Source organism: Podarcis bocagei (assembly GCF_964188305.1).
Source record: "Podarcis bocagei genome assembly, chromosome: 5".
NCBI lineage: Eukaryota > Metazoa > Chordata > Lepidosauria > Squamata > Lacertidae > Podarcis > Podarcis bocagei.
Genome location: NC_138129.1, coordinates 11596350 through 11611473, shown reverse-complemented (window position 1 = coordinate 11611473; position 15124 = coordinate 11596350). Strand labels below are relative to the sequence as shown.

Here is a 15124-nt window from a genome sequence, read left to right as displayed (position 1 = left end):
GATAAGGGAGAAAGTCCCATTGCTCAAGCAAAAATCCTTGCATGTCCCAGCTCTTAGGGGCAAAGGCAGTTTCGGAGCCCCCTATGTTTTTTAGAGGGAGGCTGGCCCCCTCAATGTTTAGAGGGCATTCGGCTCTTCAGGATGTCACACCGGGCCCACTCAGTGAACTCTGATTGGCAGGGTGCAATACCGCCCAAAATATTTGCGTGTGTATGTGATAGTACATTGTGTTGTTTTATATTCAAGTGCCAAGCCAAGAATGCCATAAATTCCCATGTAGACATGTTTTTGTTGTATTAATGGTATTATATAGTTTGCTGGTGATGATATTGGTACTTAATACTCAAGTATCTACCTCATCACAGTGCTTAAAAAGGTTTATCTACTAATAAATAACATGGGTAGTGGGGCAGAGTTATTTCCAGCTGTTGTAGGGGAGAGCAGTTGGATTGTACAGCAGTAATTCAGAACTGTATTCTGTCTCATTTATACTGATCATTGCCTTTTCTTCTTTGTAGGGAGGATTTAGGATTTAGGTTTATTTCTGAACAAGTCAGTCATCACCCACCTGTCAGTGCTTTTTATTCAGAAGGCTTAAACCAAGACTTCATTTTTCACGGATCAATTTACCCTAAACTGAAGTTCTGGGGGAAGAGTGTAGAAGCAGAGCCACGGGGAACAATAACATTGGAACTCCTAAAGTATGTATATATATTTTCTCTTGTTACCTATGTATGACCTCCAAACTGTCTCATGTAAATGCATAGTGTATTGTGATCTTTCTCTGGTTTGCATAGGCCTGTGAGTAGTTGAGCTTAGGTAATTTGAGGGTTTTTTTGCAGTGTACTAGGAGATGAAACACATATACATAAATTACAGTGTGTGAATTAGTTGAAACTTCTGCAGATGATGACACAATCACATGACTTCAACATTTGGGCCTCATTCCCTACCCCTCAACCCTTAGGCAGTTGGCATTTACTGAAACAAAAAAAGTGAATTCTTCTGCTTCTTAAACTGTTATGAGATATGTGATCAAGAGCTCTGCTGTATTATGGATGACACAAAGTTATCGCTGTCCTGGATAACAGCTGGTTCAAAATAGGCATCAATTGATTTAACAGTTTGGTGGTTTGCTTTGTTGAATATCAATAAGAAAATACAAAGGACAAACAGATAAGTCTGAGCACTGCTGGGATACAAAAGATAATAAACTACTGAGATGCTTGACATACATGGAAAACAGAATCTAGAAATGATACTTTATGTACCGTATTTTTTGCACCATAACACTCACTTTTTTTCCTCCTAGAAAGTAAGGGGAAATGTCTGTGCGTGTTATGGAGGGAATGCCTACAGGTGGCATGCCTACGGATTTTCCTCCTCTAAAAACTACGTGCGTGTTATGTTCGGGTGCGTGTTATAGAGCGAAAAATACGGTAATAGCTAAAGTCAAAATAGAAAATAGCTTAAGAGCCAAACAGCAAGTATTTCTGTACAGAAATCTATTTGTCTCAAGAGCACATTTTACAGTTTAGGCATTCAATACTCAGGTTTAAACCCTCACATGCTACCTGTATGTTGTTGCTGAAATCAATATTCCAGCCATATTTATTGATCTTTCACACACACATTGTGTGTGTGTGTGTGTTCAGGCTCTCCTAGTCCAGGAATTATTGAAGCTATTGCACCAGGCATAGCTGATAAAAGTTGCTTCTAGTCACAGAGGCTACCTGGGCCTCCAGTGACAAAGCTGCAACCAAAAGCACCCCTGCCCAGGACAGGCAATTTGCCAGTTTCTCAGAATGAAGTTGTTGCACCATTTTGGAGGCATATTCCTCAGTATCAAAGGTCCACACTGCACATACAATCAAATGCATGTAACAGTAGCCCATGAGTCCATTTTAGATTACGAAAAGGTGCTTCCAGTGAAGGGACTAGGAAGTGATGAGGGGGTGGTTAACCCTTTCCTCATTCCATACTGTCCCCTCAATGCATCACGCAGTTTTAAATTAACGTGCATTTCGGAACCCAGGAGGGTAAATCTTGCAGGCGGAGATATTGAAAATGGGAAAGGTATGGGAGGAAAGAATTAAGAATTCTTTCTCCTTGCCATCTACCTGCTCTTGATTGTCCTCAAAAGTAGTGATGTCTGTCATCTAAATGGGCATCTAAACTGCTGTTATGTGCATAATATGTAACTTGGTGTAAAATTATGAGATCTTGAATTCAATTACTACATGTTTAGAGGTGAAATTGCATGTTGATTACATTTAACATGCTTCAAGAGCTTTTAGTACTAGAAAAGAGAGAGATTTGACAGAAGTGCAAGACACCGGCGATAAACACCTTAGCAGAAATAATCATTTCTGTCTGCTGATTTAACTCAAGCTTCTTTTAGCAAGGGCTCTCAGCAGATACTACCCACATATTCAGATTATTAAGGAACTTCAAACAAGCCTCTTTTCTTTCATTCAATTTCTTATTCGCCTTCCATCTGTTCAGAACATTGCACAATTACAATGACTGAGGGTGAACATTGCAGAGACCGCTACAAAAGCAGGAGCTGTTCATTGGAAAATGATCTGGAGCGCTTGGATTCTCTTTTCAGATTCTCTGCTTTTAGCGTCCCTGGTATCTGATTGGCCTTTCTTCTCTCCCCCACAGACATAATGAAGCTTACACATGGACTAATCCTACTTGCTGTGTACATAATGTAATTATTGGCCATCTCTGGATAGAACAGTATGGAACAGTAGAAATTATAAATCACAGGTATCCTTTATTTATTTCATTTCATTTGTATTCCCAACTCTTTACCTTCACGGAACTCAATTTTTGCCACTATGTGTCATTTAAAAACTGGAAAGTGGAACAGAGTACAGTGGTACCTCGGGTTACATACGCTTCAGGTTACAAACTCCGCTAACCCAGAAATAGTGCTTCAGGTTAAGAACTTTGCTTCAGGATGAGAACAGAAATCGTGCTGCAGCGGTGCGGCAGCAGCAGGAGGCCCCATTAGCTAAAGTGGTGCTTCAGGTTAAGAACAGTTTCAGGTTAAGAACGGACCTCCGGAACGAATTAAGTTCTTAACCCGAGGTACCACTGTACTCCTATCTTACAGTATGTATAGATTAATGAATTAAAATAAAATACTTCTAGCTCAATTAAGTGGCACAATTGTAATGAAGTCCAGTTTTCTTCTGGTCACTTGGGGAGCAGTTAAGTGATAATGATTTGAATGGGTGTGCACTATTATCTCCTTTGTGTTTGGTAGAGATGTTCCTGTGTTTGAAAGATTTGTTGCTAATTTGGAGGTCCATGTATGTGATCTGCTTCTGCTGGAATTTTTTTCCTGAGCATTACCTCCTTGACAATTTCGCCTGTATGGATTTTTATGTGGGGTCCAACCTCTCAAGCAAATATTTTTTGGCCCCCACGATGCCACTGACTTTTGCAGCAGTGGGTAAAAAAATTAAAATTAACCTAGCACTGGGAAGGGTGGAGCCCAGTGCCCTAATGAGGAAGCAGATCATCCCCTATACCATTGTTAGCTGGACCATTTGATGAGCCAAAAGGACCTTGCATTCCTTGGCTAATGTGCATGGATCTTCCGAGGAGCAGCTTGTGGTGTTGGTGTGTCCAGTATGTAGGTGTGTGAGAGAGAGTGGGGTGACCACACCCACCGCTGGGATGCAGCCCCCAGAGAGTTGGCCAAAGGAAAATGTGGCTCCCAGACCCAGTTATAAGCTTCCTTTCATAAAGAAGCCTGAAAGTTTGGTGCACTCTTCTTTGCTTATATTTCCCTTTTAATAGCTCTTGTACCAAACCTTCAGACGATGACTTAAATGTCATGGAGTTGAAATTCATGCCCAGGGGGAGCAATGGAGATCTGTTGCCATTTTTCACAAGACAGCAGCCACAATCCCTCCTGTACATGCATACCTTTCCATCCTTCCCCTTTCCTTTTTACTTGTACGACATCACATTGTATCTTAAAACATGTTGTTGAAACTCTGCATGTATGGTTGTAGTGATCCCAACACAGTGACTACTGAAATCGTGCTGGTGTCAGGCAGAAGGCTTTTACAAGAACTTTGTGAGTATTCAACACCAAGGAATTAATCTGTTAACTACACTTTGTTTTCCTTTTGCAGTACTGGAGATAAATGTATCCTTAACTTTAAACCATGTGGTCTGTTTGGGAAAGAGCTTCACAGAATAGAGGGCTACATTCAGGACAAAAAGTAAGTCTACGTGCTTGTTTACGTGTTCAGGGATTGAGCTCAGTTGCCCTACTCTAGTTTTAGCTCGGCTGGAGGAAAATTTGAGAGGGAGTATGCAGACATACCTGGCCACAGAAGCTGATGTAAATCAAGCTTCTGTAATAAACATTTGTTTGAAGAATATGTTACTGACTTCCTAGGTGGAAAATGTAAATATAAGGTTGCTTAGTAAACCTGCAATATTCCCTTCCCTTATTTTATTTTACCAGAAGATACAGTGGTGCCCCGCAAGACGAATGCCTCGCAAGACGAAAAACTCGCTAGACGAAAGGGTTTTGGGGTTTTTGAGCTGCTTCGCAAGACGAATTTCCCTATGGGCTTGCTTCGCAAGACGAAAACGTCTTGCAAGTTTGTTTCCTTTTTCTTAACACCGTTAATACAGTTGCGACTTGACTTCGAGGAGCAACTCATAGAACGCAGTGTGGTCGCCTTTTTTGAGGTTTTTGAAGACTGATGATTTTTGAAGCTTTTCCAAAATTTTTCCGACACCGTGCTTCGCAAGACGAAAAATTCGCTAGACGAAAAAACTCTTGGAATGAATTAATTTCGTCTTGCGAGGCACCACTGTATAATCTTAGAGTGGAAGTTCACGTTGAACTCTACAAAAAACACACCCTTGTATTGCTCTCTTTCCCCTGCAATTGTTTTGATCACTTCCTGTGTTCTGGTGGTGTCATATTGTTCATTTCCACCCCCACCCCCCATTTGTTGCCTTCTGATGGTGGGAAGGACAAATACACTTTTTGATGATATTGAGATGCAAGTGACTCATCTTCCATGTTACAGAGGAGCAACAGTGAGCTCAATAGGGTGTCATTTTTAGCAGCAGCTCCTTGCTGAGAGTAACATGCAGTTCTGCTCATAGTTTGGTCTGAACTAAATACAGTCTGGGCTTTAGTTATGTTCAGTGTTATTATTTTTCAAAATAAACAGTAAGAAGAAACTTGCAGTGATCTATGGCAAATGGACAGAATGTTTGTGGTGTGTTGATCCTTCCACTTACGAAAACTACAAGAAGAACGAGAGGAGAGGTGGTGACCAGAGGAAACCAAAGCCGGTAATGTTTGTTGATGTTGTGATGGCAGGAGGAGGACTTAAACTCTTAAACTTAAACTCTTCTACTTAAATGAGGTGTTCCTCAAAAAGGAAACATTGGAAGGAACCAAACTGATGCAGTATTAGGTGGACTGAGTAAAGCTTATACTTGATTATCTTTGTGACAAGGGTCCAGATCTTCCAAATTATAGTGTTTTGTGAACTCCCACAGACTTCAGTATCTGCCTGGAATGAGCATTAGGAGAAGCTGCTGTCCAAGTTTAATCACATCTTATCGTCTTCACATTAGATTGTTAAAAATGAGAATGCTACTGATGCGTTGGGGTTTTTTAGCTGTAAAGCTGTAAATTGAGGCTATGCTGATCTGCGACATTTTCTGTTTGGACATATAATAAACCCTTTAATAGAGCCCCTCTGTGAACAATCTCAGGTTTTCATTTTGTCTCCCGCTTCTTCTGTACTCTGTGGATTGTAAATCTCCTGGGATCAAGAGCTAGATTTTAATGCACCAATATCCAATCTCCTTTCTTGATAAATTTGTGTTTTGGGAGTTACCATCTGTTATTTTGAGAGGGGCCCCATTCTTGGGCCCCAGCTTACATATGGTCCTTGGGGGGAAATTAATATTTGCTATTAATATTAATAAACAGAAGAAAAGAGAATAGAGGCTGGAATAGAATATAAAAGGAGCAATGAAAAGGGTTGCTCACAGCCCCCATCCCAACTTGTCCTGGAGTCCTGATTTGGGGCACCAGATCACCACCTACCTGGGGAACACCACCTACCTAGGGAACACCTGGGAATCTGGCCCCAAATCAATTCAGAGGCAGGGCATATTTTCAGTTAGGATTATTTTACATCTTTCCTTTTTAAAAAAACAAACAAAAACAAAACCTAATTAACCATATGCTGCAGGTAGGGGAAGAAGAGGCTGTGTCTTGTCCTTCCCTGGCCTTGCTCTATATCACATTTAATCAGGATTTAAAGCCCTGATAAAGCATGAGAATCAAGAGGGCGGGGGCAGGAGAAGAGATGCTGTGTCATTTTGAACTTGACATACTTCTTACTTTCCCTGAACTATGTCTTTGTTTCAAGAGTGATGATCCTGATAATGATGAAGCAGATGATATGCCAGAGATCCAAGAGACTGTGCAAGTTGTACCTGGCAGTAAGCTACTTTGGAGGATAAGCACTAGACCACCAAATTCATCCCAGGTAAGTTGCTTATTAATTGGTATATTGGGAGCCGTGACATAATTCAAAAGACCTAGTTCAAGTAAGGTAGACTAATCACACTACAGTAATCAGACCAAAGGCCTATCTAGCATTCGGCTCTCACAGCAATCAGCCACATGCCTACTGTAAGAATTTGTGTTTGTGTGTGTGTGTGTGTGTGTGTGTGTGTGTGTGTGAGAGAGAGAGAGAGAGAGAGAGAGAGAGAGAGAGAGAACAAACTTTTTGTTACTCTTGAGCTCTGCTACAACCAAATGAGAGAGAATCTATCTTGACCTTTGGACTCTGTATTCTTACTATTAATAGTGTTGTTATTAGATATTTTAATTTGCCTATCATGGAAGGTTTAAGGAACACCAGGTAGAGATGGTTACCAGTACTCTTTTATATTACATTACAAGTGTGGGACTTATAGGGGGAAAGGAAACTCTGAGGTCATTCCAAGCTGTAAGCAGTTGCCATGCTGCCTATTGATGTACCCACATAATATATGTGGATCAACCTGCCTCAAGATTATTTTTTCACTATCTGTACTTTTTTCCTGTTTGGCCATAATGAGGATTGGTAGTACTATGGCAGAATGAGAGAGATAACTGAAATTCTGCTGATTTAAATTCGGTTATTAGACACAAGCTTTTCCAAAATGCCATAATGCATAAGCATATTCTTCAGTTGTGCAAAAATGCTGTGGCAGGTCGCCAAAGACAGTATTTCCAACCTCAAAAAGTATTCCAAAGCAACCAAACAGTATTGATCTCCAATACTGATATTTCACTTTGATGGTCTGTTCTTGCATCATCTCCGTACAAAACACAATAGAAAACTCCCTGTTTTTTGGACTGTTTCCTGTGCTTGTTCCCTGTAGCAGGGCAGACATCTCTAATATTGATGATCAATCCACATTTTGTGCTTGTGGACTGAAAGAATTCTATTTGGCTGTTGTGTGTTTTTAAATGGCAGGACTGTTGTTAATGGGCTTCCTTTTGTGCTGCTTTTGCTGTTATGAGAGATGTGAATTTGCCCCCCCCCTAAAATAGAGATGACCTCTTCCAGATCATTCTCACATTGCTTCTGTTCTGTGTTTCATCATCTCTGATTGATTGCCTTGCCATCTCTGTGTTCTTGGGCAGACGTTGCTTATGATTCTATCGGAGGTGTTTTTGATTTTTGGGTTGCTTTTTTTGGCAGATTCAGTGTTCAACCAGTTCATACAGGACTCGGACAAATGACTCAGCAGTTTCTCCTAGCATAGTAGGCTGCAGTTCTAACTCCACTTACCTGAGTATAACCCCCATTTTATGAAACAAGACTTACCTCTGAGTTAGGTTAGGATTGTGCTGTTAGCTCTCTGATAAAAGTAGGCCCTCTGAGGAAGCACAGCACATTTTGGAATGAAGTATATATGGGATTTAAAAGCAATGCTGTCTTCTTTGCCCCATAGCACAGGCGCCTGTGTGTTCTCTTCGATGCAGCTAATAGCAGTTTCCAATGAGGGGAGGGGGAGAGAATCACGTTGCATGAAAGGCTAAAGCGCTTCTTCCTTCAGTGCTTTGTTTAGGAGGAAGGCTTGCTCGCTTATCTCTGCATAGCACTGGTGGGTAATGCCATAGCTCATCTTTATAGGATGCAAATGTCAATGCACCCTGACAATATAAGCACATTTTCTTTTTGTTCAAGATGTACAATTTCACCAATTTTGCCGTCAGTCTCAATGAACTAGAAAAAGGCATGGAAGAAGTGTTGGCTCCCACTGACTGTCGATTGAGGCCAGACATCAGACACATGGAGAGTGGAGAAATTGGTATGTGTGAGTGGGTGGGTTTTAGGAGTGGGCCTGCCTGCCTGCCCATGCAGATTAGAAATCCCAAGCATTATATTCTGCCATTTGGCATGCCTCTTTCCTCTCATTTATGTTAATGCAGAAATTTATAGCCTGTCCTTCAGTAAGTTCCCAAGGCAGGTGGATGGTAGAATGGGCCTCTGGGGGGCGGGGAAGTAGTCACCCACGTAACTGCCTATGGACTACTTAAAGCTTCAGGTTTCACATATTATAATAAAACTGCAAATTATAAAATGATACTCCGGAACAGCTCCCTGTTGGCTTAATTCCAGCCACCTTTCACCCAGCTTCGTCTAGTGATCAGGCTGCAGTGCTTTCTCCTTGATTCAGACCTGACAGTTATGCCTTTGTAATCTTGGAGTCATGCTGCTGTGTTACTTTTTAGTAGAGCTGCTTTGGTGAATGGGAGGGTGCAGCTGTTAATGGATTGCGGTGCTTTGCTTCCTGCTGGCAGACCCCTCACAATTATGGGATTTGCCTTTCTGGGCAACTTGCTAAAATCAAAGTCTGGGCATCTTTCAGCGACCAAGTTTAAGGTGGTGGTCTGAGTAGAATGAGTAAAAATTGCTTTGTGAGCTTTCCTTAAATGTGTTCTTAAAACTATCTGGATTTTGTTTCTCTACCTTCCATTCCTTTGTACTTTTTCTCCTTATTTTATAAAGTAATCAGTCCCTATTAAAATGTCTGTTAGATCTGGCTAGCAAAGAGAAAGAGAGACTAGAAGAGAAGCAGAGAGCTGCTCGTAAGGAACGTGCAAAAGATGAAACTGAATGGAGAACAAGGTAACTAATGGTGGAAACGGAAACTGGCTGTGCAGATAGGCTGTTTGCAGTTATGGCCATATGAAGATTACCACAAGTGCATGTTTATTGGTAACATGCTTACTCTGAGGAGGGAGGCTGTTTGTGTGAACAGAGAAACTAGATGAGGTTGGTATAAGGATCAAAGTAGTGTAGAATCGGTTTGTGCAGTCTTTTTCCTCCTCAGAAATCCCTGTGCCTTCTTAATTAGCAGTAGAGAGAAGCAGTGCAGCCTTTTCTGGCACTACTACAGCAGTGTGATCAATAAGTGTTATTAATACTAATGTTAATAGTGCTGGCAACTGACCTAATGCTCAGATGGGTTGCTGAAGGGGGAACTGGGTGGGAACCTGCAAGTTCTCCTTAAAGCCAGTGAAGGGTCATAACTCTTTACCCTGGCATTTTACACTAGATAGATAGGACCTACTCTAGTTGTGATTTGTTTCAATGCTGTATTTTATATTGCTGTAACCCACACGGGGACCTTTTGGTGAAGGGCAAGTAATAACTCTAATCATACTCCAGTGACAGAGGTTATGCTTCTCTAACAGGTTAAGTTATGGCTGTGGGACCCTCCAGACTGGAGCATTTGTGTGGGTGTGTTCTGTGACACATCATTCACACAGTAATGGTGCATTAGCTGCAGATTTATGCTGGACCATCTGCACTCCTGCATTATAGTGCAACAAAAGCGGGCAAAATGAAGTAAGGCGGAACCATAAAAGTTACAGAATTTCCTTGAGGCATTTATAGGTCAAAAGTAGCACTTTGAATTGAACCTGGAGACTAAGAGTGCAGTCATGCTAGAATTGGTTTTATATGCTTGGACTGTCTTGCTCCAGTCGGCAATCTGGATGCTGAATTCTGCAACAGCTGCAGTTTCTAAACCATCTTCAAAGGCAGCTTTATGTATAATGCATTACAGTCATTTAACCTGGAGGTTACCAGAGCTTAGGCAACAGAGGTTAGGCTTTATTAATGTATTTTACGGTTGCACCTAACATTTCCCCAACCCACTGTCTTCCTTTTTTCCACAGATGGTTTTATCAGGGCACCAATCCATACCTTGGGACTCCTGACTGGTTATACTCAGGAGGGTACTTTGATAGAAACTTCTTTGACTGTCCAGATATATACTGAAATCTTGAATGCAGTTGCTCCTTTGCCCAGGTTCGGCAGACTTTACTCCAGTGACTCTGGCACCGCCATGACCAGAAACCATCCTTTTTCTAAAGCTAAATTTTAATGAAAATTATCAGTCATCAATGAAGGAATTGTCACAATTTTGATTGCCAAAATGTCCCCCTAAAGCTGCAACCTGAAATTATCATGTTTCAGAGGAAAGTGGCTTGCACGTTTTTGTTTCATTCCCCCTTATTTGTCATTTTATTTTTGGCCAGAACTAACGCAGTGTAGCCAGAGGGGAGGCAGTACTGACTCCCAACGTGTAACTTCTTAAATAAAGATGATAGCCAAGGAATTTCTTAAATGTCAGTAGTAAGAGATGCCTTTTAAGTATTCTGAACTTGGAGCAACAATGGTGAATCGGTACGATAGAAATATGCTTGTGGCCATTGGAAAGGTATCTAATGAGAATCGGAGCAACTGGAATTCTTGGGAGTCTTCTGAATCGCCTGTAATTTTAAAAGTTTGACAAATATAGCATTAGGCTTAACTTGCAGTTTCGGAAGCTGTTACTCTGTTCTGCCTCAATTTTAGGGCACTGTGATTATCAATGAAATGAAGTACCTGTGATTCCCCCGCTCCCCCAAACAAACTTCTGCATTGAATGTTGGGCATGGTTTGTAGGTGTTCATAGCAGGCACTTCCTTGTTTGAAGTTTCAGAATGTTTTGCTTTTAAAACACATGACACTTTGGAAATATTTATAGGACCAGGGTGCTTTGTGTGTAACATGTAAGAAACAACATTTTTGCTTCTGTTCAGACATACATGCTTTGATAGGTTGACATTATTCAGGATTTTTAGGCATATTTACAAACACACACTCCTTTCTCTTTGGATTTACTTGGAATGTATCTGCAAAAAGGTCATGATTTGGTGTGGTTTTTTTAATGCTTGTTCTGAACCACTGACTGTGTCAGGACTGATTCTTGAAAAGCAATTCCTTCTTGCTACCTTTTGGCTAAAGCTGGATTATTTAACAGAAGCTTTCATTGAACTTTATTGAGAGTGGATTCATTTTTGCAGATTTAAATTTGGGAAAGCCATATAACCCCTGAGCTATTTGAGTCATGGATGGGGGGTGTTTTTCTGGTTATTTATACATTTCTAGAAGTCAGGTAAACATTACTGACTACCTGTGGGCTTGAAGAAAAATCAGGTGGGCAATTCACCCATTTTAAAACATTTTCAAAAACAAATGGTTAAATTTGTGAAATCTATGAAATTAGAGAGAAGCTCCTTGTGAAATTCACTGAAATTACTGACATCAGAAGGGGTTGCAAGGACAATTTAGTGATCAATTATGTGGATATAATATGAGGGGCTATAGCATTTTGGCTATTCTAGATTTACCACTTTATATATTTAAGGTGTCCAATCTGCTTTTCACATATATTTTGAAGCATCATACTTGCAGATGTCAACCCAAGACCTGAAATTTGAAGTGCATCTAAAGAAGTAAAGCTTTAGAGAGGTTTATTTAAAAAACAGCTGTTGGGATTGCATAGCTATTTTGTTGCAGTGCCCATGGAGCAGGAAAATTTGACTGCAGCATTATTTTAGTCACATTACATTAATATTTCCAGTAAAGAAGTTCCCATGAAAGCATTCAAGGCAATAAAAGACACTACTGAGAGAACCGTCTTTGACTAGCGTGCCTTGTTTTTAGCACTAAACTTGATGTTGTCCTTGGGCATTAATCTGCCAAGTATTGCAGCTTCACGTTCTTTATTTCAGCAGGGCTTAAAACATATGGAGAATGCCCTTCCCTCAGGTCACCTGGACCACCCAACTCGTGCCACTGTAGTTTGTATATTTCCCATTTCCCCTTGCAATGAATGAATACCACCTGCTTCCTAATACTATGTTAATTGTTCATGAACAATTAATGTGTTGCTCATATTGTGCCCAGCATTTGTCCCAGTCTTGACAGCATTGAGTTTTTTTTGTTTTGTCTCCCTTTTCCCAACAGATAGCTGGCAGGAAGGAGGGAGGGAAGATGCCCACATTCAATTTCTCTCTCCTCTCTTCTGGCCAATGGTAGAGGAAAATGAATTTTAAGCCAATATCTTTATTTTTAAAAAGTTACAGCTACTCCCACCTTGTGTATATAGACAAGTTGTGGCATGCTACACTAATGCTTGCAAGGATTACTTTTAATTTTGAATTGCAGAAGAAATGCAGTTGCCCCAGCTTAAAACTTAAAAATAAGTTGGCAAGGGATATTTTTTGCATCTCAAGATGAGAAACGTTCTCCAGTTTTTAAATATGTAACTGTTTAAAATCCATGCTTTATTTCCATTAGTATGCTCAATTTGATTTTTGATTTTTAAGGGAATAATTTCCATTACTTTCATTCTGCATTTGGTATACGTACATGTAAGTCATGCCCACAGATTAGACCTCCTGCCCATCTTTCCCAGGTACACTCCTGACCACAATGGTGGTGCCTGCACAGATCCATTTAACACATAGTGGGAAGAAAAGTCGGTAGGTTCCAATCAGAGGAAGTCTGAGCTGCCACCTATCCTGGAGAAAATAGTGGGAGGTTTAGTTTAGCAATTGCTACTCTGTAAATGATGAATTGCACTGAAAATGTTTGTTTATAAAACTGCAAACACATTCTCCCGCTTTTGTCTTTAATTTCTAACCTGCCTATTGCTAGGTCAGGAATTTATATAAATATAATGCACGAGGATAGATTCCAATTAAAATACACACTAAAGTTTGAGGCCCTTAAAAGCTTTAACTGTAATATTAAATTGTCTTTTAAAGAAAAAAAAGATAGTCACCTAGCTTGTTTACATTTAACCTGCACTTGTTATTGGTACCACCTCCATAACTTAAGCACTGCCTTACAAAGTTGACCATTTGACACCTCCATGCGAAAAAGCACTTTTGAAATTTATTATGTTAAATGTTAAGGTAGATTTTAACTTAAAGCAAATATTTTTGTGGAGTTACTTATTTTCCTGGCTGCTCACTTTCCGTTGTATTGGTTTGAATTGTGGCTTGTGCACACATTAGCCCTGCTGGTTGGTATCCCCAGGCTTTGATGTGCAGATGGTTGCCTTTCTAAAGAAGGGCTTCCTTGCTGCTGCTGCTTCAGTGTTGGCGAGAATGCCACATGCACATCCCTAACGCTTGTATGAAGCTGTCAGTTAACACTGAAGTAAACAGGGATGCTCTGCTGGCGCAAGGCTGCCTGTGCACATAATAGCTCTGTGGGCCTTCGGTTGGGGTCGTTGCTTTTCCTCTTGCTGTGCCCGAAGGTAGCTGTGTTTACTTTGAATTACTTTTAATTAGAAGCAAGAATGGTAACACTAGACTACCTTTGGCATAGCACGATGGCAGTAGAGCATTAATCTTGGATAAAGCCCATTGCCAAGGGATAAATTCTGCAGAAATATAATGTGTCCACAAACCTCTGATAGTCTTCACCCGCTCCCACATCCATTTCCACACACAGTAGAATTGGCTACATTATTATTTTAACTGATTTGGCTGGATGCCAGACTTGCATGACACTATGAATAACTTGAGTCCTCTGGCAGGATGACATTGACTGGAAGGTATAGATACTTTTTTATTTTAAAGGAAAAAAATATTTGAGATCCTGCTAAGAAAGTATTTGTTTTACCTTCTGACTCTGAAAATGAAACTAACTCTGGAAAGTGCACCTTCCTGATAGATTGAGCTTGGTAAAACTTTTATTTTCACCAAGATATATAAGTATAATTGGGTTTGTAGCTGTTGCACCTTGCCTACAATTTGGGATGGATCATAACAACGTACAGCTGCAACCATTTATTTTGCCTTATGGTACATTTACTAATCCATGGCACAGATTAAGAGATGAACCATGTTTAGATTAAAATCTCCACACAATTGCATTTGCAGTCACATCTATTTTCTTTTGAAGTGAGTAATCATAAATTAATGAGCACGTACATATGAGCCACAAACATGTTTCATTAGAATTTTGATACAATTTTTGCTTCCAAGGGTTCCATCCCAAATCTACAAAGGTTGCAAGAGGCTTCAGATCACAAACTGTAATATTCAGGTAGCTTGTGATTCTAAAAAACTTAATAAAATTTTTGTGATGTAATCATGCAAACAGTCAGGTGCCTAGTGTGGTCTTTAATCTTTCTCCTGTTTACTGTATTCTGTATTTTAATGTTGCAGATAAAATGTAGCTGTTCCTGTTTATGTAGTGTTTTAATTCTTAAATTGATAATGTACTGTAATGTTGCCTCTCAAAATACACATGTGCTTTCGGGTTAATTGTAAAATAAAGCAATATTTAAATTTATGTAAAGCTAACAGTTCTAACACAGAAAAATTGATTTTTTAGTATGATTTTTATAGCATGGAAAAATTAAACTATATATATATATATTTCCCCTTTCCCAGTCCACTCTCTGCTGCTATTGCTGTTCTATTTTGCCTTACTTATTTTGCTGTATCCCTTTTAATGATTATTTACATACCTTGCACAGTCTACTTGGAATTTCTGTCAGCCAAACCTCATTTGAAACAAAACGGGCTTGCAAGAGAGCATTTCGCTGTGCATGGTGTGCGTAAATGCAACTCCAAGTCACTTCAATGGGGTTTGCGCTGGTGAGCAGTTCCTGGCAGATTGTGCCCACTGTATTTTTTTGCCTTATCCACGTTGCATGAAAACGTCAGAGGATAATAATAATAATAATAATAATAATAATA

The 15124-nt window shown here is 40.0% G+C and overlaps 1 protein-coding gene across 3 annotated transcripts in view; it reads left to right on the top strand.

Moving 5' to 3' along the window:
• The window catches only part of OSBPL2 (oxysterol binding protein like 2), a 70025-nt gene extending 57131 nt beyond the window's left edge, over nucleotides 1-12894 (top strand). For all 3 annotated transcript variants that reach the window (XM_081196414.1, XM_081196415.1, XM_081196413.1), the window contains 8 exons: nucleotides 519-701; nucleotides 2668-2775; nucleotides 4158-4247; nucleotides 5220-5343; nucleotides 6438-6557; nucleotides 8253-8376; nucleotides 9107-9197; nucleotides 10253-12894. In XM_081196414.1, coding sequence (XP_081052540.1) covers nucleotides 519-701; nucleotides 2668-2775; nucleotides 4158-4247; nucleotides 5220-5343; nucleotides 6438-6557; nucleotides 8253-8376; nucleotides 9107-9197; nucleotides 10253-10355 — 943 coding nt within the window. In that variant the 3' untranslated portion in view covers nucleotides 10356-12894. The remainder of the gene's footprint in view (nucleotides 1-518; nucleotides 702-2667; nucleotides 2776-4157; nucleotides 4248-5219; nucleotides 5344-6437; nucleotides 6558-8252; nucleotides 8377-9106; nucleotides 9198-10252) is intronic.
• Nucleotides 12895-15124: the final 2230 nt, after the last annotated feature.